The sequence below is a fragment of the Phyllobates terribilis genome, unplaced genomic scaffold (genome assembly GCF_046119375.1).
Source record: "Phyllobates terribilis strain yellow unplaced genomic scaffold, ASM4611937v1 Scaffold_3__8_contigs__length_932513732, whole genome shotgun sequence".
Lineage (NCBI taxonomy): Eukaryota > Metazoa > Chordata > Amphibia > Anura > Dendrobatidae > Phyllobates > Phyllobates terribilis.
In genome coordinates this window covers 502,436,360-502,461,610 of record NW_027362763.1, presented here as the reverse complement: position 1 = coordinate 502,461,610, position 25,251 = coordinate 502,436,360, and the positions used below count along the sequence as shown (strand labels likewise).

Sequence of the window (25,251 nt, the reverse complement as noted above, 5' to 3'; positions counted from 1 at the left end):
TCGGCTCAAATTGTTAGCGGATATCATGTTGCATTTGGAGAGTCCCTGTGTGCCCAAACATTGGAGCTCCTCCACAAGTGACCCCATTTTGGAAACTAGACCCCCCAAGGCACCTATCTAGATGCATAGTGAGCACTTAGAACCCCCAGGTGCTTCACAAATTGATTCGTAAAAATGAAAAAGTGAAAATAAAACACTTTTTCATTTTTATGAATCAATTTGTGAAGCACCTGGGGGTTCCAACTGCTCACTATGCATCTAGATAGGTGCCTTGGGGGGTCTAGTTTCCAAAATGGGGTCACTTGTGGGGGAGCTCCAATGTTTGGGCACACAGGGACTCTCTAAATGCAACATGGTATCCGCTAACAAATTGAATGGAAAATCGGCTCAAATTGTTAGCGGACACCACATTGCGTTTGGAGAGCCCCTCTGTGCCCAAACTTTGGAGCTCCCCCACAAGTGACCCCATTTTGGAAACTAGATCCCCCAAGGCACCTTTCTAGATGCATAGTGAGCACTTGGAACCCCCAGGTGCTTCACAAATTGATTCGTAAAAATGAAAAAGTGAAAAAAAAAACACTTTTTCATTTTTATGAATCAATTTGTGAAGCACCTGGGGTTCCAAGTGCTCACTATGAATCTAGATAGGTGCCTTGGGGGGTCTAGTTTCCAAAATGGGGTCACTTGTGGGGGAGCTCCAATGTTTGAGCACACAGGGACTCTCCAAATGCAACATGATATCCGCTAACAAATTGTCGGCTCAAATTGTTAGCGGATATCATGTTGCATTTGGAGAGTCCCTGTGTGCCCAAACATTGGAGCTCCTCCACAAGTGACCCCATTTTGGAAACTAGACCCCCCAAGGCACCTATCTAGATGCATAGTGAGCACTTGGAACCCCTAGGTGCTTCACAAATTAATTCGTAAAAATGAAAAAGTGTTTTTTTTTTCACGTTTCATTATTACGAATCAATTTGTGAAGCACCTGGGGGTTCCAAGTGCTCACTATGCATCTAGAAAGGTGCCTTGGGGGGTCTAGTTTCCAAAATGGGGTCACTTGTGGGGGAGCTCCAAAGTTTGGGCACAGAGGGGCTCTCCAAACGCAATGTGGCGTCCGCTAACAATTTGAGCCGATTTTCCATTCAATTTGTTAGCGGATACCATGTTGCATTTAGAGAGTCCCTGTGTGCCCAAACATTGGAGCTCCCCCACAAGTGACCCCATTTTGGAAACTAGACCCCCCAAGGCACCTATCTAGATGCATAGTGAGCACTTGGAACCCCTAGGTGCTTCACAAATTGATTCGTAAAAATGAAAAAGTGTTTTTTTTTTTCACTTTTTCATTATTACGAATCAATTTGTGAAGCACCTGGGGGTTCCAAGTGCTCACTATGCATCTAGAAAGGTGCCTTGGGGGGTCTAGTTTCCAAAATGGGGTCACTTGTGGGGGAGCTCCAAAGTTTGGGCACAGAGAAGCTCTCCAAACGCAATGTGGTGTCCGCTAACAATTTGAGCCGATTTTCCATTCAATTTGTTAGCGGATACCATGTTGCATTTAGAGAGTCCCTGTGTGCCCAAACATTGGAGCTCTCCCACAAGTGACCCCATTTTGGAAACTAGACCCCCCAAGGCACCTATCTAGATGCATAGTGAGCAGTTGGAACCCCCAGGTGCTTCACAAATTGATTCATAAAAATGAAAAAGTGTTTTTTTTTTCACTTTTTCATTGTTACGAATCAATTTGTGAAGCACCTGGGGGTTCCAAGTGCTCACTATGCATCTAGATAGGTGCCTTGGGGGGTCTAGTTTCCAAAATGGGGTCACTTGTGGGGGAGCTCCAAAGTTTGGGCACACAGCAGCTCTCCAAACGCAACATGGTGTCGCTAACAATTTGAGCCAATTTTGCGTTAAATTTGTTAGCGGACACCATGTTGCATTTAGAGAGCCGCTGTGTGCCCAAATATTGGAGCTCCCCCACAAGTGACCCCATTTTGGAAACTAGACCACCCAAGGCACCTATCTAGATGCATAGTGAGCACTTGGAACCCTCAGGTGCTTCACAAATTGATTCATACAAATGAAAAAGTGTTTTTTTTTTCACTTTTTCATTGTTACGAATCAATTTGTGAAGCACCTGGGGGTTCCAAGTGCTCACTATGCATCTAGATAGGTGCCTTGGGGGGTCTAGTTTCCAAAATGGGGTCACTTGTGGGGGAGCTCCAATGTTTGGGCACACAGGGACTCTCTAAATGCAACATGGTGTCCTCTAACAAATTTAACGGAAAATCGGCTCAAATTGTTAGCGACACCATGTTGCGTTTGGAGAGCCGCTGTGTGCCCAAACATTGGAGCTCCCCCACAAGTGACCCCATTTTGGAAACTAGACCCCCCAAGGCACCTATCTAGATGCATTGTGAGCACTTGGAACACTCAGGTGCTTCACAAATTGATTCATAAAAATGAAAAAGTGTTTTTTTTTTTCACTTTTTCATTGTTACGAATCAATTTGTGAAGCACCTGGGGGTTCCAAGTGCTCACTATGCATCTAGAAAGGTGCCTTGGGGGGTCTAGTTTCCAAAATGGGGTCACTTGTGGGGGAGCTCCAAAGTTTGGGCACACATGGGCTCTCCAAACACAACATGGCGTCCGCTAATTATTCAAGCAAATTTTACAATCAAAAAGTCAAATAGCGCTCCTTCCCTTCCGAGCCCTGCCGTGCGCCCAAACAGTATTTTTTCCCCAAATATTGGGTATCTGCGTGCCCAGGGGAAATTGCACAACAAATTTTGGGGTCCATTTTTTCTTGTTACCCCTGTGAAAATAAAAAAAATTGGGTCTAAATTAACATTTTTGTGAAAAAAGTTAAATGTTCATTTTTTTCTTCCACATTCAAAAAATTCCTGTGAAGCACCTGAAGGGTTAATAAAGTTCTTGAATGTGGTTTTGAGCACCTTGAAGGGTGCAGTTTTTAGAATGGTGTCACTTTTGGGTATTTTCTGTCATAAAGACCTCTCAAAGTGACTTCAAATGTGATGTGGTCCCTAAAAAAATGGTTTTGTAAATTTTGTTGGAAAAATGAGAAATCGCTGGTCAACTTTTAACCCTTATAGCTCCCTAACAAAAAAAAATTTTGGTTCCAAAATTGTGCTGATGTAAAGTAGACATGTGGGAAATGTTATTTATTAACTCTTTTGTGTGACATATCGCTCTGATTTCAGGGCTTAAAAATTCAAATTTTGAAAATTGCAAAATTTTCAAAATTTTCGCCAAATTTCCGTTTTTTTCACAAATAAACGCAAGTGATATCGAAGAAATTTTTCCACAATCATGAAGTACAATATGTCACGAAAAAACAATCTCAGAATCAGGGGGATCCGTTGAAGCGTTCGAGAGTAATTACCTCATAAAGTGACAGTGGTCAGAATTGTAAAAATTGGCCCGGTCATTAACGTGCAAACCACCCGCGGGGCTTAAGGGGTTAAGGAGTTAAATATCAACAAAATATTGTTTATTGTCACAGTTCTTCATTATTGCATACACTTGACTATAAAACACTGAATTATCTTTGCTACTAAAATTAATGGAAAGTTATTCTTTTACTGTATATGTCTGTATTTTTCAATCCAGCAATTTCAAAAGAGAAGGAACAGAAGGAAAAGTCAGACAAAAAAGCTCCTACCAAAGGTTAGTAAACAATATTATAAAAAACAGTCAGTCATTCTTTGCCAAGTAGAACCATGCATTATAAAATGTTTGGAGGCAGAGATTGCAGTGAATTTCCCTTAAAACATTGTATTGTTTAATTGAGGTATTCAGTGCCTTGAAAAAGTATTACATCAACAAACATAAATGTATTTTATTGAGATTTTATGTGACATACCAACACAAATTAGGAAGTAATTGTGAGCTGTAAAAGAAATTATACATGGTTTTCTAAATATTTAAAAAATATAAATTTGAAAATTATAACGTGCATTTGTATTGTCTTCTGTTGTCTCACACCCCTAAATAAAATCCTGAGTAGCCAATTGCCTCAAGAAGTCACATAATTTGTAAATTGAGTGCATCTGTCTGTAATATATTTAACCATAACTGTTCTGTGAAGGCCTCAGAGGTTTGTTTGAGAAAATTAGGGATCAAACAGCATCACGAAAGCTAACAACACACCAGACAGGTCAGGGATAAAATTGTGTAGAAATGTAAAGCAGGGTTAGGTTATCAAAAAAATAGCCACAGTCATATGGCACAACTGCAACCCTAACAAGACACATTAACCAACCTAACCTGTCATCCCAAGCAATGAGTGCACTAAGTAGAGAAGCAGCCAAAAGGCCCATGGTCACACTGGAGGAGATGCAGAGACCAACAGATCAGATGGGAACATCTGTCCACAGGACAACTATTAGGCCACGACCCAACTATCAGTATTTGGTAAGTATTCGGTCAGTATTATTTCTCAGGAGTGGGAGCAAAAAAAAGGTGAGGAACAATCAGAGAAAAGGTGTAATAGAAACAAGTCACCAATTCTGCATTTATCACCCACTCCTGGTTTTGGCTCCCACTCCTGAGAAAAAATACTGACCGAATACTGACCAAATACTGATAGTGGGGCGGTGGCCTTAGTTGTATACTCCACAAATCTAGCCTTTATGGAAGAATGGCAAGAAGAAAGCCAATTTTGAAAGCAAGCAATAAGAAGTCCCATTTGCAGTTTGCAAAAATCCATGTAGAGGAAACAGCTAGCATGTGGAAGAAGGTGCTCTGGTGAGATAAGACCAAAGTAAAACATTTACCCTGAAAACTCCATATTTGTCAGTATGTGCACAATCAGTGCGCATTGTTCACCTGTCCTTTTCATTAGATTAGGACATGTGCACAATATTTGCCTGTCGTGCACTTATCCTTGTACATATGTGCAAACAAGACGTTATAAGCGTCACTCACCTTCCGATGCAGAAGTGACAGCGCTGAACAACCATGTTTACACGTGTTTTTGCTGCATTTTTTTCCACAGGCAAATCCTGATCTCCGGGCAGTAAAGAAGCTGCGTACAAAAAGCAGGTTTTGCTGATTTTTTTCTGCATTTTTGTCACTGTACATTTGTCTCTTGTACATGCTGATAAATTTTAGTTCATAAAAAAAAACACGATTCAACTGCCTCAGGATTTTGCACCAAAAACGCAGCAAAACCAGATACCTGCATTTTTTGCTGCTTTTTTGCACTTTCCCATTGCTTTCTATGGGTGAAAAAAATGCTGCAAAAATACTGAAAAAACGCTTTTTGCAAAAACGAAGCAGTTGTCAAATCAGTCAGGAAAAAAAACAATGTGTGTGCATGAGATTTCTGAAATCTTATAGCCTTTGCTGGTTCTGTAGAACAGGGCGTACAATTTGCATAAAAAGCAGCAAAAAAGCACTGCAAAAACGCAACGTGTGAACATAGCCTTAGTCTTCGTTGACACATTGCAACCGCAGTTTACTTTTTTCCTAACCATAGTGTTTTTGCCACAATTTCTGAAATTGAAAACAGTGTGTTTTTGCCACAATTGTGTAAAAAAAGCATAGTGACCACCAAATGCAGCTTTAATAAATTGACAGCTGGGTGTTGTCATTTCCTTTTCAAAAACATGTGGTCCTATACCCTGATAGGCTGAGTGTTGCACCTTCACTGATGAGACATTGATGACCTATTCTAAGGATAGGCTAACAATGTTAAGGTCCTGGACAACCCCGTTAAGTTCAGCGATGTGATCAATGCTGAAAATACATGCATTATGTATCGCACATTAGCGTACAGAGCAGTTATCTGCAGACAACCAATCTGATTTGACCCTGCACTGATAAAAATACATATAGCAGCACCCTGCACTCTGGATAAGACACAGGATACCCACATCTTACTGTAACAGTGATGCATAGGGCCTACAGAACACTCCCAAAATCAAAGGCTTACAAACTTCTGTTTTGATACACAATGTCCTACATCCATGTTACACGATGCCAAATGTATGCAAAGCATTATTTCACAGTTTAGTCCTGCTCACAACAGGGGTGCCTCACTGAGGATCTGCCAGGAGGTAGGGCAGCTTGTGAACCCAGGTCTGACAGTATGTTCACAGGCATTAGTGTTGAGCGAGCATGATCGACACTGCTCGGTACTCGCCTGAGCATCATGCTACTCGGGATGTTTGGCGAGCACCGAGCATTTCCGGGTTACTCGGGCGGGAGCTCGGGTCTCCGCCCTGCATGTTTGTCGCTCTTTACAGAGCCAATGAACATGCAGGGATTGCCAGCCAGTCACTGTAATGCCGCAGCCATGTTTGTGGGCATTGCAGTGATTGGCTGGCCGCACAGCTTCACCTCGCGTATTTAAAACCGGGCGCCGCCATCTTGGACACAGACGCTCCGGATCAGACAGTGTAGGGACAGCACTGCTGAGCTAGAGAGATTTTTGCTGCGAAATAGTTAGTGTAGGGTCTGTAAAGGCTGCCAGAACAAACAAACAGTCCTTCTCAGGACTAATATCCATCCCAGATATCAGGCAGGCAGGCAGGCTGTATAGGAGACACAGTGGGGTTATACCAGCAAACACTGCATTACAGTCCTGTGTGCTCCTGTTTCTGAAATTTCTGGACTTAGCTGCAGGTCTCGGGGGCCAGGAAAAATCAATTTTTTTCATTTAAATCCTCTTCTTTTTTTTTTCCTCCTACACACTGTACAAATACCCGTCTTATTAACCTATTGGTGTCCCGTCCCGTCCCCCCCCCCCCCCAAAAAAAAAAAAGTGTGTCTGATTTTTCAGACACAGAAATATATCTGTTGAAAAGAGTCTGGTATAGGCCACAGAAACAGAAGTGTGGTTTTGCAGTTCAACGGGTAAAATCTGTGTAGTATCCAGTTTTGGGCCTTTGGTATCTAAAATAAAAAACAGTTTGAGTGTGTCGCTCACTGTTCAGCCGCAAATCTATATATTTTAAAAAGTCTGGTATACACCAGTAAACAATAACTGTGGTTTTGCCATTCCACGGTAAAAAAATCTCTATTATTCAGGTTTTGGTATTTTTTCCGTAAGGAAAAACAGTAATAGTTTCTCCCTGTTTGTTCTGATTGTTTAAAAGAGTCGGGTGTAGGCCAGAGAAATATAACTGTGGTTTTCCTCTTCCACTGTTCTAATCTACTTTACCATTTTTCCATTGATAGTGCGAGTGTAAGCTATTTTACTTCCTTTACAATGGGCAAGGCGTGTGGCAAGGTACGTGGAACTGGACGTTCTGGTGATGGTGCATGCAGAGGACGGGGCCGTGGCCAAGGTGAAAATGTGGCTTAACCAACAGCCACATCTTCTCGCTCCCACTTCTTGACCGAATTACTAGGGAAGCACAGAACAACACCAGTATTGCGAACTGATCAGTGTGAACAGGTTATTAATTGGATAGCAGATAATACTTCCAGTTACCTGGGCACCACCACCTCCGGTCTGTCTTCCACACGGTCAACTGTTAGTAGCCGTGAATCTCGACCGCATACTCCTCCTCACCCTGATGCTCCTTCCTCCCACCATGCCGAGTGTCGTCAGACAGCAATTGATCCCACACTTGGACACTCTGAAGAGGTATTCACTGGTCCATTTCCATATTTGTGCCTCTCGCCTGCTCCGCTTGAAGTGGTGGAAGAGGAGATCCCATGTAGCGATGCCCAAATTTTTGAACAGCAACGGCCACAGGAAGTCGACGCTGGCAATTTGTCACAAGAGGTGGACGATGACGAGACACAATTGCCAGGAAGTGAAGAGGAGCATCGTGGTGCACAAGTAGAAGTGGAGGAGGTGGTGGATGATCTAGTAACTGACACAAAGTGGCAGGAGGACATGCAGAGTGAGGCCAGCAGAACACAGGGGGAGGGAGGCAGAGTACCCCAACAGGCAGGACGAAGCAGTGTGGTGGCCGCAGACAGAAGGCGGGCAACCGTTCCCTGTAACACCAACACGAGGGATGTTGCCAGTACAAGCGGTAGGTCTTCCAGAGTCTAGAATTTTTTTAAAGACTCTGCTGATAACCCCAAAAAGGCCATTTGTACCACCTGCCATGCCAGCATCAGCAGGGGTGACAAAACTACCAGCCTGACCACCACCAGCATGATCAGGCACATGGCAGCAAAGCACCCGACTTTGTGGGGCGAACCCCAGGGTCTACGACCAGCGTCAGCGGCTGTCGCCACTGCTTCTTCCGCTGTTGTGCATGCAATAGAACCCCCTGTTGTGTGTGCAAGGCAATCCCCTGTCCATACTGCATGTAAAGATGCCCCCTCCTCTCAGTCTTCACTTGTTATGGTAGTTTCTCAAGAAACGGCATCAACGTCCACGTCCTACCGCAGCGTTCAATTGTCCATATCCCAGACCTTTGAACGAAAGCGGAAATTCGCAGCTAACGCCGCACAGGCCACAGTCCTAAATTCGCAAATTTCACGACTTCTTGCGTTGGAAATGCTGCCTTTTAGGCTGGTGGAGACGGAATCCTTCTGCAACCTTATGGTGGTGGCCGTCCCTCGGTACTCGGTCCCCAGCCGACACTATTTTGCCCGGTGTGCCATCCCCGCACTACACAAGCACGTGTCCCAAAACATCTGCCGTGCCCTCAACAATGCAGCTACCGGAAGAGTCCACCTGACAACGGACACATGGACAAGTGTTTGTGGCCAGGGACGGTACATCTCCCTGATGGCACACAGGGTAAACATAGTGGAAGCCGGGACCCAGTCGGACCTTGGGACAGAACACATCCTCCCCACTCCGACGATTGCGGGCCCTATGTAAGTCAGAGTTGCCCCCACAGTGTACAGCTCCTGCGCATCCTCCTCCTCCTCCTCCTCCTCCTCCTCCTTCTCCTCCTCATGTTCAGCCTCCATCTCAGATATCAACACATCAGTTACAAGCTGGAAGCACTGCAGTACTGCCTCCGCCAAGCGGCAACAGGCTGTGCTGAAACTCATAAGCTTAGGTGATAAACCTCACACTGCTTGTGAGTTGTGGATAGCTGTGAAAGAGCAGGCAGATCTGTGGCTGAGACCACTGAACCTACATCCAGGCATGGTCGTGTGTGACAATGGCTGTAACCTGGTGGCGGCTCTGAGGCGAGGCGAGATCACACACGTACCATGCCTAGCTCATGTGCTTAACCTCGTGGTTCAGCGGTTTCTTAAATCGTACCCCAAGTTGCCAGATCTGCTTGTGAAAGTACGCCGCCTGTCAGCTCATTTTCTCAAGTTGGCTACAGCTTCCGCCGCCCTTTCTGTGTTGCAGCAGCGTTTGCAGCTTCCGGCACACAGACTGGTGTGTGATGTCCCCACACGTTGGAACTCTACCCTTCACAAGTTGCAAAGGATTTGTGAGCAGAAGAGAGCAGTTGTGGAGTACCAGCTGCAACAAGGCCGTCGATATTCAGGTCAGACTCCACACATAAGACCTCATGAGTGGACCTGGATGTCTGACATATGTACCATCCTGACAAACTTTGAGGAGGCCACCAAGATGGTGAGTGGCGATGACGCCATCATTAGTGTCAGCATCCCACTTGTCTGTCTTTTGCAATGCTCTCTGCAGAGAATTAAAGAGCAGGCATTGCAGCCAGAGTGTGATGAGATGGATCAAGAAGCCATAGCGGGCGATTACACACAGCCCAGCCTCATCTCATCCCAACGTGCATTGGGGGACAATGAGGGAGAGGAGGAGGAGGAAGAACAGGAGCTATTATCATGCGCTGTAGACGGTAGTACCTGTACAAGTGTCATACCGTCGGTTCAGCGTGGGTGGCCTGAGGACAGGGGGAAGGAGGAGGAGGAGAGCATGGTCAGTTGTCATCTTGGTGAGGACACGGAAATCTTGCCCATTACCAGTCTAGCACGCATGAATGACTTTGTTACGCTGCCTTAACCGTGACCGTCGCGTTGTCAAAATGTTGGGTGACAGTCATTACTGGTTGGTGACACTTGTAGACCCCCGCTACAAGGAGAACTTTCACTCTCTTATTCCTGAGGTGGAGAGGTCTACAAAAATGGGCCAGTACCAGAAGACGCTTGCTGCAGAACTGTTAAAAAAAAAAAAAATTCCCATCTGAACACGCTAGCGGCAGAGGTCACAGTTCGTTGACCAACCAAAGCGTACAAGCGAGAGAGAGGCAGCTCCAATCCAGCAGAGGCAGGGGAACACTGTCAACGTTCTGGTACAGTTTTCTCAGACCCTCCCTTTGGGCAGACCCTGAGGCGTGGGGTACTCTCACAAGGAGTGGAAAGTTTCAAAAGATGGTGAGGGAGTACCTTGCCGACCGTACCAGCATCCTCCGTGATTCCTCTGTGCCTTTTAATTATTGGGTATCCAAGCTGGACACTTGGAATGAACTCGCTCTGTACGCCTTGGAGGTCCTGGCCTGCCCTGCCACTAGCGTGTTATCGGAGCGTGTTTTTAGTGCCGCTGGGGGAATTATAACTGATAAGCGCACTCGCCTGTCAACTGACAATGCTGACAAGCTGACCCTTATCAAAATGAACAAGGGCTGGATAGGGCCAGACTTCTCATCACCACCAAATGACAGCAGAGTAACATAAAGTCAAATCCACGGTGTTATTTCGGGAGGTGTATTCCCATGCACCGCTTCACACCCACACATGGGTATACGCATCCTCATTTCGGCTGTTTTATGTTCTTCTCCTTATCCTCAGCCTCCACCACCATTATACCACCAGGGTGACCGTGGTCCGTGTTGCCATTATTGAAAGTTCCTCCGTCCTTATGTTTGTCAGCTTTTGCTGGGAAGGCATAAGCAAAGACTGTGGGAGACCCACTCCCCAATAATGGGAATAATATTTTTAAGATGCTGTACTGTATGGCTCTTTTAAGGGGCATTAAAAGCGTCTTGTTATACCACTCTGACCTCCACGTCTCTTGTAAGGGGCATTAAAAGCGTCTTGTTATACCACACTGACCTCCACGTCTCTTCTGAGGGGCATTAAAAGCGTCTTGTTATACCACTCTGACCTCCACGTCTCTTGTAAGGGGCATTAAAAGCGTCTTGTTATACCACTCTGACCTCCACGTCTCTTGTAAGGGGCATTAAAACAGTCTTGTGAAGCTACAGGTACCTCCACGAGTCTTCGAACGGGCACTGCATTTCCTCCTAATTTTTTGAAGCTTTTGATTGGAAGGCATAAGCAAAGACTGTGGGAGACCCACTCTCCATTAATGGGAATAATATTTTTAAGATGCTGTACTGTATGGCTCTTTTAAGGGGCATTAAAAGCGTCTTGTTATACCACTCTGACCTCCACGTCTCTTCTGAGGGGCATTAAAAGCGTCTTGTTATACCACTCTGACCTCCACGTCTCTTGTAAGGGGCATTAAAAGCGTCTTGTTATACCACTCTGACCTCCACGTCTCTTGTAAGGGGCATTAAAAGCGTCTTGTTATACCACTCTGACCTCCACGTCTCTTGTAAGGGGCATTAAAACAGTCTTGTGAAGCTACTGGTACCTCCACGAGTCTTCGAACGGGCACTGCATTTCCTCCTAATTTTTTGAAGCTTTTGATTGGAAGGCATAAGCAAAGACTGTGGGAGACCCACTCTCCATTAATGGGAATAATATTTTTAAGATGCTGTACTGTATGGCTCTTGTAAAGGGCATTAAAAACGTCTTGCTATAACACTCTGACCTACACGTCTCTTCTGAGGGGCATTAAAAGCGTCTTGTTATACCACTCTGACCCCCACTCCCCAATAATGGGACTTATGTTTGTAATATGCTGTACTGCATGGCTCTTGAAAGGGGCATTGCAAGTTGGTCCGTCCTAATTTTTGAAAGCTTTTGCTTGGAAGGCATAAGCAAATACTATGGGAGACCCACTCCCCAATAATCGGACTTATGTTTGTAATGTGCTGTACTGCATGGCTCTTGTAAGGGGCATTGCAAGTTGGTCCGTCCTAATTTTTGGAAGCTTTTGCTTGGAAGGCATAAGCAAATACTATGGGAGACCCACTCCCCAATAATGGGACTTATGTTTGTAATTTGCTGTACTGCATGGCTCTTGTAATGGGCATTGCAAGTTCCTCATAATTTTTGGAAAGCATTCCATTCACTGCTTAGGCTAACAGTGTACAGGAGACCCAGTTGGTATAAATGGAAAAAACGGTTTAGTTAAGGCCCTCTGACTTCCATGTCATTTCCAACAGGCATTGAAGTGCCTCAAAATTTTTGGTAGGCATTGCACTGTATGCCCTATAACTGTGTAGCTGAACCGCTCCTTTTGTTACAGAAACATATCCTACAAGACATATGTGGTTAACTGGCCTGATATTGATGTGAATGGTCCCTGTTCCTCCTGCTCTTTCTCCTTTGCCACTACCTCATCCATCATTTATCACCTGAAGCTTTGTTTTAACGGGAGTCATAGAACTGGGATAGTAGCAGGAAAACATTCAGCAATCCTCGGAGGAGGTAGGATATGCGCCAAAACGCGGACCACCTCAGACCTAGCCACTACTACATACATGCGCTTGCATTCCAAGAAAACAAAGCAGATGCTAACTTGTATCATCATCATCATCATCATCATGGTCCTCACCTTGGCACTCTCAACTCCCCTGATGAAGAAGCCAGGGCCCACCAGAGTAGTCTGGTTCTCTGGTGGTCTCATCCAATGCTGCCCTAAAGCTGGCCGGACTAAGAAAAGTGTGTGTGGGGAAATTGACAGGAGAAATAGGGGCGGCTGGGAACCATTTATGGACACCCGGCTGCCCCCAGGCGGCTGGGGATCATGTGTTGACACCCGGCCGCGGTGCGGCTGGGGACCGAGTATGGACACCGGGCTGCCCCCGGGCTGCTGGGGACTGAGTATGGACACCCGGCCGCTGGGCGGCTGGGGACTGAGTATGGATTCCAGGCCGTCAACACAGCCATGACGTGGTGGCCAGATTCCGCCTCCACATGCCTAAAAGGCCCAATTTCAAGTGCAAGCAAGCAGTATGTAGCCTGGGGGTGGGTGGGTGGCAGGCTGCATACTTGCGCTTGCATTGCAAGGAATGGGAGAGGTACAATTGAACACTGCCCTGGGACAAGGACTTGAACGGGGATAGTTGCAAGTCTGCAACGACAGGTGCATGGTGGGATGCATCTTCGCATGTACCATGAACAGGGGTTTGGCATGCACACAATACAGCGGAATAGGCTGTCCTTCCCACTAAATGCACTGGGGAGGGCACAGGTAATGTTTTGGTATACGCGCCTAATCTTATGTATAAGGCACACCGGGACAAATAGGGGTGGCTGGGGACTGAGTATGGATACCTCGCTGCCGAAGCAGCCATGAGGTAGTGGCCAGCTTCGGCCTCCTCCAAACTAAATGGCCCCATTTCAAGTGCAAGCTATCAGTATGGCATTGCAGCCTGGGGGTGGGTGGCAGGCTGCACACTTATGCTTGCATTAAAAGAAAACAAAGCAGATGCTAACTTCTATCATCATCATCATGCTTCTCACCTTGACACTCTCAACTCCACTGATGGAGAAGCCGGGGCCCACCAGAGGAGTCTGGTTCTCTGGTGGTCTCGTCCAATGCTGCCTAAAGCAGGCCGGGCTAAGAAAAGTGTGTGGGGGGATGTTCCAAGGAGAAATAGGGGTGGCTGGGGACCGTTTATGGACACCCGGCTGCCCCCAGGTGGCGGCTGGGGACCGTGTGTGGACACCCGGCCATGGGGCAGCTGGGGACCGAGTATGGACACCCGGCCGCCCCCTGGCGGCTGAGGACCGAGTGTGGACACCCGGGACTGAGTATGGATTCCAGGCCGCCAACGCAGCCATGACGTGGTGGCCAGATTCTGCCTCCACATGCCTAGAAGGCCCAATTTCAAGTGCAAGCAAGCAGTATGGTATTGCATCCTGGGGGTGGGTGGGTGGCAGGCTGCATACTTGCGCTTGCATTGCAAGTAATGGGGGAGGTACAATTGAATAGTGCCCTGGGACAAGAACTTGCACGGGGATAGTTGCAAGTCTGCATCTTCTGATGCGGCAAGGATGACTTATGATGGGCACACTTTTAGGCAGTGACCTGGGTGTCAGAGATGCTTCCAGGGGTCTTCCCCCTGCTGTTCCCATGTCTTTTCTGCACTGTATGTGTGGCGCCCCTGAGGGTTCGGCCGCCACTGGAATGCTGCACTTCTTTAATGGAGTGTGGTGTTCCTCCTCTGAGGTAAGCCTAGTGTGATGGTAGTGTTCCAGCCTTTTGCATCCAACACAACATTCCACCAGAGGGAGCTAGTATGCAATAGATGCGGCTCCCCTGGTTACAGGGAGACTGGGGAACACATAGTGGTAGGAACCAGTTAGTGGGTGTGGGTGGAGGAACAGTTAGTCAGTGAGACTTCTAATTTCATATTTAATAGAATGCCATCTTTGATCTTGGTTCTTTCTGGTCCTTCTGTCCGGTCTTTCTGCTGGTTCAAACCTGGTCCTGTGTGGACCTGTCCTTCTTAGTGGTCGAACTGTGCTGTCATGAACTGTGTGTGATGTGACTTCCCTCCGGAAGCGCAGATCCTGTGTGGGCCTGCACCGGTATGGGACACAGCACTCGTACCCTGATCTTTGGGACGAGAGGTAGGTTGCAGATGAGGAATGTCTCAACCCGGCCAAGGACCAAGATCAAGAAGGCCTGGAGCTTTAGAGTGTGGCTCCCTAGCAAATGGGTCCCGGGAATGATGCAGACGGAGCGGAGTACGCCTCCTGTCCTCGCCTACCTGATCTATTCAGAGGGATTCTGGCTGCGAGAGGGGTACCGGCCTACGACACCCGACCTCGTACTCTACGTCCAGGACGGGAAAGCCCGGTTAGGCCCTTAGGATCCCGCCGGGCCTCGGATGGAGAGGAATTGCCACCCGAGCCCTACACCTGAGTGGAGCTTAGAGGGAGACCTGGCCTATCTACACACGCACAGATGGGAAAGGGTAAAGTCTGTAGTGCAGGAACACTCTGGTGTAGGGATACTACCTCACACTGGACTTCCTCGGAGGTAGTCGGACCCCCGTCCCTGGTGGCCGCAGGATTCCGTGAGGAGCAGGGAGAAGCCTTGCGCTGCTTATGAGAACTGTGAGTAAAGCCTTGGAAATTCATCTCTGTGGCCTCCGGACTGTTCATTACGCGCCATACCACGCGACACTGTGCCCGCACTCCCGCGCTACTACTACTACCCCCTTCATCCTGCCTTGCCTGCCCTGAGGCCGCGCTCTGCCTGTGGGGAGCAGCGAGAACTTTAGCCGCCATGACATCGGGCCTCAGCGGACTGTAGCGGCGCTGGTGGCGCATCACCAGGCACCACAGGTGGCGTAGTCGACAATTACCACTCAACCTGGAAAGCGCTAACATCATTTTTAATGTGATGGCCCTGGGCACGGAACGGGTCCAGGCCACGACTGCATCCCCGTTCTCAACGTCGGACCCGGCTCCGAGTACCCCATCTTCCCAGGGCAGAGCTTGCGAGCGTCACATATGGATGTGTCCCACAGCACATGGCGAGATAAGGTTGTAAAATGTTAAAATGACATTGCCCGGTGAATGCATTTGTCACGGTTGAGAGCAATACAAAAGTGCAAAAACGCATAAAAAATGCTACTTGTTAACATAGCCCAAGGTGTGGAGGAGTATTTTTTTGGGGGGTAATTTATTTTACCTTATACACAAGTCTTTACCCTGGAAAGGAAGTTCCTTAACATATTTCACAGGAAAACCGTTTCAGTTTCGTTTTTGAACGTTTTATTGTGAGCCTGTAAAAGTGGCTTAATACCTCTGACCACGTTGTTGACAGCAGTGACCTGGGGGTCAGAAATGCTTCCTGGGGCGATCCCCATGATGCCCCCATGTCATTTGAGCACTGTCACTATTGTTTTGGACACTTGTTAGGCTTTTAAAAGACTGCCGGGGGTGCCGCCACAAAAATGCTCGGGTCTCCCACAGACTAACATTGGGCTCGTTGCTCAGGTCGAGCACCCGAGTATCACGGCGAGCTCGGCCCGAGCTTCGAGCACCCGAGCATTTTAGTGCTCGATCAACACTAACAGGCATCTTAGATTCTCCAGGGCCACTCTTGTAGTGAGCTGGACTAACCTGTGACATAATGCTTTACAAGCATATATACATACATATATACACACAGGGCTGGGACGAGGGGTAGGCAGGGTAAACACCCGACTAGAGCACTACCTCCTGCTTCCCCGATGAGTGATGCACTTCGGGAAAAAAAAAAATGTTATGGCTGAATGTCTGCGGCCACCCAGCATCTTCCTCTGGCCACCCAGCATTTTCCTCCAGCCGCAGACATTCAGCACAGTGATGGCCGGTGCCTAGGCACACAGGGGACCAGTGTCAGTCACTCACTCCTCTCTCTGTCTTGCGCCCCGGCCATCACTCTGTCTCTGCACTCAATTATATTTGCGTCTATTAACCGCGAATACAATTGCTGTGAGCAGCGCCCCCTGGGACAGGAGCAGAGAAGCTGTAATCTGCTCCCTGCCGCAAACTCCAGCAGAACGCAGACCACTACCGGCCTGCATTCTGCTGGAGATGATGCACATAGGGGACATCAGATGATGCGATATGGTGATGTCATTGAGTCATCCAGAGTCCACTGCTGTTGGGTAAGCAAAAGGAGACAGCGGCCGTGGTGTACAGGGAGCCCGGATTAGTTGAGTATAAGCATTTTTTTTTATATTTTGCCAATGAATGGGGGACATAACAGGGGCTGGCTATGGGGGACATATGTGGGGCTGGCTATGGGGGACATATGTGGGGCTTGCTATGGAGGACATATGAGGGGCTGGCTATGGGGGACATAAGATGGGCTGACTGTGGGGACATATGAGGGGCTGGCTGTGGGAGCTATCACAAGAGGGCTGTGTGGGACATCATATTATATCAGAGACTGTGGGGGGCAATATACTAGGAGATGTAGAGGACATTATACATGGGCTGTGGCTGTGGTGACATCATACTATATAGAATATGTGGGGGGTCTGTGGGGGGCATCATACTGTATATTTTGGGCTATAATGGACATTGTAGTGTAAATTGGGGGGATGTTTTGGATATAACACTGTATGGATGGCTGTAGTCACCATCATACCGTGTAGGAGAACAGTGTGAGGGGGGTATACAGTTTGGAGAGGACAACATGGTAGACAGTATGAAGGAATAGTATGAAAAGGAGTCACAGAATTGATATGGAGAGGGGGCAGTGCAAAATAGGGGCACAGTATGGAAAGAGATTAGCATGGTGGGGGGGCAGTGTAGAGATATACAGAGTGTAAGGGAAACTTAGAGAGGGGAAAATGATAGTATAGGCCGTGGTTCATAAGAGTGGATGGTGTAGCAGTTATAGCTGATATTTACCGACAGTGTGGTGGGTATAACTCATTAAGGCAGGCAGTGTGGAGGCCATATACTGTAGGAGGCTTATTTGTGTCATAATATGGACAGACATTTTTATGCAGAGGGCATTTTAATAACACTGCTTTATTTAAAAGGCACTGTGTTGGGATGTGCTGCAGAAGACCGGAGAAAAGGGAATCTGGTGAGAAGAGCTGTGGATGTGAAAAGTCATCATGGCGTCTGGACAAGATGGAGAAGAAAAGAAAGAAAAGACTCAATCAGAGAAGAGGTTACCCATAAGGTAACTGGATGTAAATGTTTACTTGTCAATACTGACTACATGTCATCAGTACTTTGGTTTCTGTATGGTCTACAGTCTGGTAATGACTGATAATAACAACTCCAAGCATCTCCTTACCATTGTTAAGGATATATTGAGAGTTGTAGGTTCATGAGATACAAATGTATATGGACCTGACGTAGAAGGATTCAGCTCGTCAGTTTTTAATCACATGATATCATAGACCTAAAGAGAAGAATTAGATGGGTAGAAAGGCAAAATGATCAATTGTAAGCACACAGTGCTGTATAATATGATGACTGCAATATATTAAGAGAATAAAAATTTTGATAGGAGTGCTTCTTTAATAACAATCATACGTATCCAAATCGCTTTATCTGTTTAGTTTCAAAGAGGGCATATGCCAAATGATGGACATTTTAATTGAAACCAAATGGTCCCACTCCCTGTTGAGCTTTACCCCTAAAGTACATCACTTTTTTTTACTTTTGCTGGAATTTTTGGTGACCATGGTGGGTACATTAGGGGTCCTTTTACCTTAGTATCTGACCCATTCCTTTACTAGGGTGCTGAGGGTTCATCGGGGTGGAGAGGCGCCACAGCTTCATCTGCCTAGAGCACAAAAATACCCTGTCCCAGCCCTGTATACACATACAGTATATTCACGTGCACTCATGTACATGTAAACATGTAGAAACACATATACTGTGCATACAAACTGTAATATACGGAGCACACAGTATATACAATATTACATACACTGAAAACCAAATGCCCACCTTTACACTATATACAACATGCTGTTGTATACTCTTTGTATACATTATATGCCCACCTTTACACACTATATATACACTTATATAAACACTAAATAAAGCAGCCATGTGCTCCCTCTGCTCTCAGTCCCGACTACCTCTCTTACTTTTCATCCCCTTCCTTCGCCCACCCAACAAATAATAACAGCAGTTTGAAAATTCACCCCATGCAAAGGCTGGTGTCCGGAGCACAGAACATCGCCAGCTCTCCCTTCACCCTGAGGGCCACGCAGTTGGAGTGGAAGCTCAGTGTGAGTCACTTTCTGCCTTAGGTGCCTTTTTGTCTCCTGAAGACATCCTGCCAGTGGTACAATAGCCACAGGAGAAGCATAGACCCATGGAGGTGTTATTTGCCGAGTACAGCAGAGCGGGTCCGCCCCACCATCTGCAATTTACATAGTCACAGGGCCCCTGCATCTCCTGCTACTGTTGATAATGCTGTTTTTCTCAAGGATGTGCTAAGACTTTTTGATAGTTGTTTGGCCCCTCATCGGGGTCCCTGTGTACAAGCTATATGTCCATCCCTGCATTATTTACCAGCATTTACAATGAGTTTAAAATGATAATACACTTATAAATGATTCTTAAAATATAGCATCTCCTATCTTTGCAATCACAGTATTTTACAGTGGCATTTTGTTTTCTTAAATAGTTGCAAAAGCCAAACCAGAAAAACTTGCAAAACCTGAGAAAAAAGGGCCAGTCAAAGGTTAGTGCTCAGAATTTAGATTTTTTTAAAATAATTTAATAATTGTTTTTTTACCAATTATTACATTCATTCAAATAAATCGGTCACCAGATTTTCAGTACAAACAAAAAACATTATTAAATAGATCTCTCAGAACTGATGAAATTGGAACAGTTTGAAAATCTTTCAGAATGGCTTTACAATCTTTATTATAAAGTATTTAATGAGATTAGCTGATCAATGACAGAGCTCATGAGTGTATTTAGCCTCTTCCTGACATATGAAGTTGATACTGAGTGGGAGGAGAACTAAGTAACAGCAGGGAGGAGGGACACTGAGGAACTTTTCAATCAGACTGTGGGCAAAGATTGAGTTTTAACTTTCAAAAAGGATTATATAGTCCTTCCAAGATCTATTTATTTATGTAATTTATATTGTGAAGTCTGGTGACAGATCCACATTACATTAACTAATAAATAATTGATACACATATTTAATCAGTTCGAAATTCACTGCATGATTTCAAATATTACATTTACTACTGCTGAACATTGTTATGCTATTTATATTAATTAGCCAAGAAAAATTTAATTTAAAAAAGTATGGTCCTGGAATTGATTATATTTAAAAGCCAATGTATAGAGGCTTAGTGCTCCAACTGCCCTTTTACATTTAAGTTGTGTGGAAAATCAGGAGCTCTACAGACATCTCGGGAATTATTGGCACTTATTATAAGAGTGAAGTACTGTGAAATAAATGTAATAAATATTTAATCAAATTTATTTTTTACAATAACATATTTCTCTGTTTAATAGCTGAAAAAGCAGAACCAGAAAAACTTGCAAAACCTGAGAAAAAAGCCCCAGCCAAAGGTTAGTGCTTGGAATTCTGACATACCGATATTAAAAAAGTGATTAATAAGTTTTTATTCTAGATAGTATAATTAAGAAACAACATCTTAACATTAAACATGTGATCACATGCTCACAAAATCAAGTCAGCACATTTTTCATTAATGAATTTCAATGTGAATGTATATTAGAATGGGAAAGTCGAGAGAGAGTACGACATGGTCATCAGTGTTAGGCTAGCTGGAACCAAGATTTCAAATACTGCCAACCTTGTAAGGATTTTTTAAAGAAAAGAGTGTCATGATTTTCAGAGTAAAAAATGTGTTTTATTTTCAAAATCATATGGCCATAAACAGTTTAAATATCGTATCGACCACATTCACAATGGTTTCTGGCTATAATTTATATTGCGTGTGATGGCCACTATGTGTTGTCATTTAATGCCCTTTGTCACTCTAATAGTCTTTGTTTCTGTCGCCTAAACTCAAATAGATGTCACATGTAGTAGAGCTAATTTTATGCCAAACATCTGCTTCATGCATTATCATAATGGGATTTTGATTGAATACAAACGCTATCCATGTAATAATACAATACATGTCTAATAAAAAGCATTTTTTGCACAATAACATTTTTTTTCCTTTAATAGCTGAGAAAGTAGAACCAGAAAAACTTGCAAAACCTGAGAAAAAAACTCCAGCCAAAGGTTAGTGCTTAGAAGTATGACATACATACACTACCGTTCAAAAGTTTGGGGTCACCCAGACAATTTTGTGTTTTCCATGAAAACTCATACTTTTATTTATCAAATGAGTTGCAAAATAATTAGAAAATATAGTCCAGACATTGACAAGGTTAGAAATAATGATTTTTATTAGAAAGAATAAATTTCTCCTTCAAACTTTGCTTTCGTCAAAGAATGCTCCCTTTGCAGCAATTACAGCATTGCAGACCTTTGGCATTCTAGCTGTTAATTTGCTGAGGTAATCTTGAGAAATTTCACCCCATGCTTCCTGAAGCCCCTCCCACAAATAGGATTGGCTTGATGGGCACTTTTTGCATACCATACGGTCAAGCTGCTCCCACAACAGCTCAATGGGGTTCAGATATGGTGACTGCGGTGGCCACTCCATTACAGATAGAATGCCAGCTGCCTGCTTCTTTCCTAAATAGTTCATGCATAATTTGGAGGTGTGCTTTGGGTCATTGTCCTGTTGTAGGATGAAATTGACTCTAATCAAGCGCTGTCCACAGGGTATGGCATGGCGTTGCAAAATGGAGTAATAGCCTTCCTTATTCATACTCCCATTTACCTTGTACACATCTCCCACTTTAGCAGCAACAAGGCAAACCCAAGACCATCACATTACCTCCACCATGCTTGACAGATGGCGTCAGGCACTCTTCAGTTGTTCTGCGTCTCACAAAAGTTCTTCTGTGTGATCCAAACACCTCAAACTTTGATTCGTCTGTCCATAAAACTTTTTTCCAATCTTTCTATGTCCAATGTCTGTGTTCTTTTGTCCATATTATTCTTTTCCTTTTATTAACCAGTCTCAGATATGGCTTATTCTTTGCCACTATGCCTTGAAGGCCAGCATCCCGGAGTCGCCTCTTCACTGTAGACATTGACACTGGCGTTTTGCGTGTACTATTTAATGAAGCTGCCAGTTGAGGAGCTGTGAGGCGTCGATTTCTCAAACTCGAGACTCTAATGTACTTGTCTTGTTGCTCAGTTGTGCAGCGGGGCCTCCAACTTCTCTTTCTACTCTGGTTAGAGCCTGTTTGTGCTCTCCTATGAAGGGAGTAGTACACACCGTTGTAGGAAATCTTCAGTTTCTTGGCAAGTTCTCGCATGGAATAGCCTTCATTTCTAAGAACAAGTATAGACTGTCGCATTTCATATGAAAGTTCTCTTTTTCTGGCCATTTTGAGAGTTTCATGGAACAAACAAATGTAATGCTCCAGATTCTCAACTAGCTCAAAGGAACGTCAATTTTATAGCTTCTCAAATTAGCCAAACCATTTTCAGCTGGACTAACATACTTGTGCAAGGGTTTTCTATGGTTTTCTAAACACCCATTAGCCTTCTTACACAGTTAGCAAACACAATGTATCATTAAAACACTGGAGTGGTGGTTGTTGGAAATGGTCCTCTATACACCTATGTAGATATTGCAATAAAAACAAGACGTTTGCAGCTACAATAGTCATTTACCACATTAACAATGTATTTCTGATTCATTTAATGTTAGGTTCATTGAAAAAAAATGTGCTTTTCTTTCAAATATAATGAAATTTCTAAATGAACCCAAACTTTTGAACGGTAGTGTATATTAAAAAAGTGGTTATTAATTGCTACACTAGCTAGACTAATTTCCTTGTCATTAACTTCTCAGAGTAGCCATCCTTGTTAATAGAGAATGGTTGCAAACTGTGAGAGCATCACTAACACACAGGAGTCTTGTGTAAGTACAAGGCGATCTCCAAACTTTATCGAGAAAAAATAGCTTATGTAACAAATAAGCCATGTGGCACATTTCATTATGTGAATGTGCAAAAAGCAATCATAATTGCTGAATCTACTTGTTTAACTGTCAAGATTAACCCCTTAGTGACAGCTAATTTTAACTTCACAGAAGCGCTTCCATCAAAGTTTTTATCCTTTAAATATATTGCAATCATCATAGTATATAGCACTGGGTACTTACAATAGCTAATTTTGCCTTTCTACCCAGTTATTTCATCTCTTTTCCCTGCAAGTGTCATGCCCCTCTTCAACTCCTCACCCAGCTACTCAGCTCCTGCCCCTTCCGGGGACTTTGCAGTAATGATTCATGAAAGGAAAAGAGACTTCCTGTTTCTACATAGAGCTTAGAAGGATTCAGCTATTCAGTTTTTAATCAAATGATGTCATAGACCTAGTGGAAAAGAGAAGAATTAACTGGGTAGAAAAGCAAAATGAACAATTGTAAGTACATAGTGCTATATAATATGATGACTTCAAATATATTACATCTTTAATGGCCAAACCCTATTTTTCAAACCTGACCAGTGTCACTTTATGTGGTAATAATTCTGAAATCCTTCTATATATCCCTTGGATTCTTAGACTTTTGTTTCATGACACATTGTACTTTATGTTAATGGTAAAATTAAGTCGATAAGTTTTTAATTTTTTGAGAAAATATCTGATGTTTGATGAAAATTTTGAAAAACTATTGCTTTTCAAACTTTCAATGCTTATATCCTTAAAACACATAGTCATACTACAAAACATAGTTAATAAATAACATTCCCCATATTTCGACTTATGTCAGCATTATTTTTAAAAAGTCCTTTTATTTCATTACAATGTTAGAAGGTGTAAAGATCAAAGTTTGTGGGTTTTTAATAATCACCTAGGCAGGTTAATGATGCAACAATATTTTATTCCTTACATCCAAGGTAATACAGCAATTCCAGGTAAATGTCAAAAATAGAATTGTCTCAGCCCACAATCCTCCATAAGACCGGTAAAATGATGGAAGCACAGGTATCCAGTAGCACAGTCCTTTAAGAAAGTTTAAATTCAAACAGATCCCTCAATGGTAACATGTTTATTCATCCATCCTTCCAAGTCCTCAGTCTCAATCTTATTCTTTCAATCTCCTTCCACACAACTCCTTAGCTTCTGAGACATATGGCTTCTCTTTTTTCCCTCTCTGGGATTGGCCCCCTCCCACTTAGACATTTGCTTTTAGCTGTAAGAATGAAAAATCTTTCAGACACCCATCACTGGTGACCCCTCATTAGTGTTGAGCCACCCCCGTAGTGTTCGAGTTCGGTTCGGTTCGTCGAACACCCGTGTGTTCGCCGAACTGTTCGTCGAACACCTCCGAACACCGTTAAAACCAATGGCAGGCAAACAAAAACACATAGAAACACATAGAAAACACCTTCAAAGGTGTCCAAAAGCTGACAAACTGCTCAGAAGACACAACTAACACATGGAAAAGTGACAAGTACATATAGTCATGCGAAAAGAAAAGAGGTGGAGGAGTAAAAGGAGGGGGAGACACAGATATAGGCATGTCATGCCCTTCTAAAATCCAAAAAGTGAGAAGCCGACACGTTCAGTCCGCTCCTGCCCGTGCCACCTCCATGTGGCCGGGTTTGTGCCAGAGCCGCGGTGAACCCTGACGGTCAGCCCCCCTCTCCCAATACTGGTGCCTGTCCGCTGGTGGGTCGAGCGAGCCCCCCTGTGGTGGAGGCAGCTCTAAGCTTTTTAATTTAAATTGTCTCTCTAATTTGAATGAATACACTTTAAATCCATTTACAAGGATCTATTGGAGGGCAAGTCTCATGCCAGCAGCCGCGTAATTCCAGCTCCAGTAGCGTCCACTAAAGCTGCTGCAGTTAAAAAGCTTTTATAAGGATCGAGCTCGGCTGTCCACCGCAAGGCATCCTACTGCCAGTCCCAGCCCCTATGCCTTGGGGTGCCTTCTGATGCTCTTCACTGAGTATCCCGTGGTCCCGAAGCATTTCCTTTGAAAAAATTAAGTGTCCAAACTACAGGTGGTGTAGCTTGCTTAACAGCCGGGATAATCCGCTGACTAGCAGACACTGCTACTAGGCACAAAGTATTTCCTGGGCTAGATGCAGTTAAAAATTTGTAATTAGATACTCTCGTTGGATGCTGAGAAAGCATTCCATAGAGTCTCCTGGCACGCCATATATGATTCTCTTAAAAAGCTTGGGGTAGGGGTCTAGGGGACCCTTTTATAGCCAAAATCATGGCCCTGTATCACAATACGTCACCTAGGCTGAAGATAAATGGAACTGTAGCACCCTGAGGGCTCGGTTGCTACAGAGGTATTGCACCTCACCCAGAGGTGTGATATCTCACTCTCAGGTAAGCATGGAGTGTGGATCAGGACCCGACACCTGCATGCATTACACCACATTGCCGTGGGGCAGAGCGACCAATATGCCTCTGAGATGGGCATGACAGTCCTTGTCCCTGGCTGGAGTGGGGGGAGGGAACACTGAGGAAGGGGAACCCTGTAGTGCAGGAGCAGGGAGGTAGCAGTTCCTGGGTGCATTGAGAAGGGAGTATAAAAGGTGGGCACCATCTTAGTTCAGTGCAGAGAAGTCTGAGCAGAAGTGGCAGGGAGCAGGGGCTCTGCATGAGCTCTGCTCCGGAGGCGGGCCTAGTAA

The 25,251-nt window shown here is 44.8% G+C and overlaps 1 protein-coding gene across 50 annotated transcripts in view; it reads left to right on the top strand.

The window, feature by feature from the left end:
* TRDN (triadin) overlaps nt 1-25,251 on the top strand; it is a 1,346,604-nt gene that overhangs the window by 278,051 nt on the left and 1,043,302 nt on the right. For all 50 annotated transcript variants that reach the window (XM_073675989.1, XM_073675970.1, XM_073675994.1 and 47 more), the window contains 4 exons: nt 3,628-3,684; nt 19,166-19,222; nt 20,017-20,073; nt 20,702-20,758. In XM_073675989.1, coding sequence (XP_073532090.1) covers nt 3,628-3,684; nt 19,166-19,222; nt 20,017-20,073; nt 20,702-20,758 — 228 coding nt within the window. The remainder of the gene's footprint in view (nt 1-3,627; nt 3,685-19,165; nt 19,223-20,016; nt 20,074-20,701; nt 20,759-25,251) is intronic.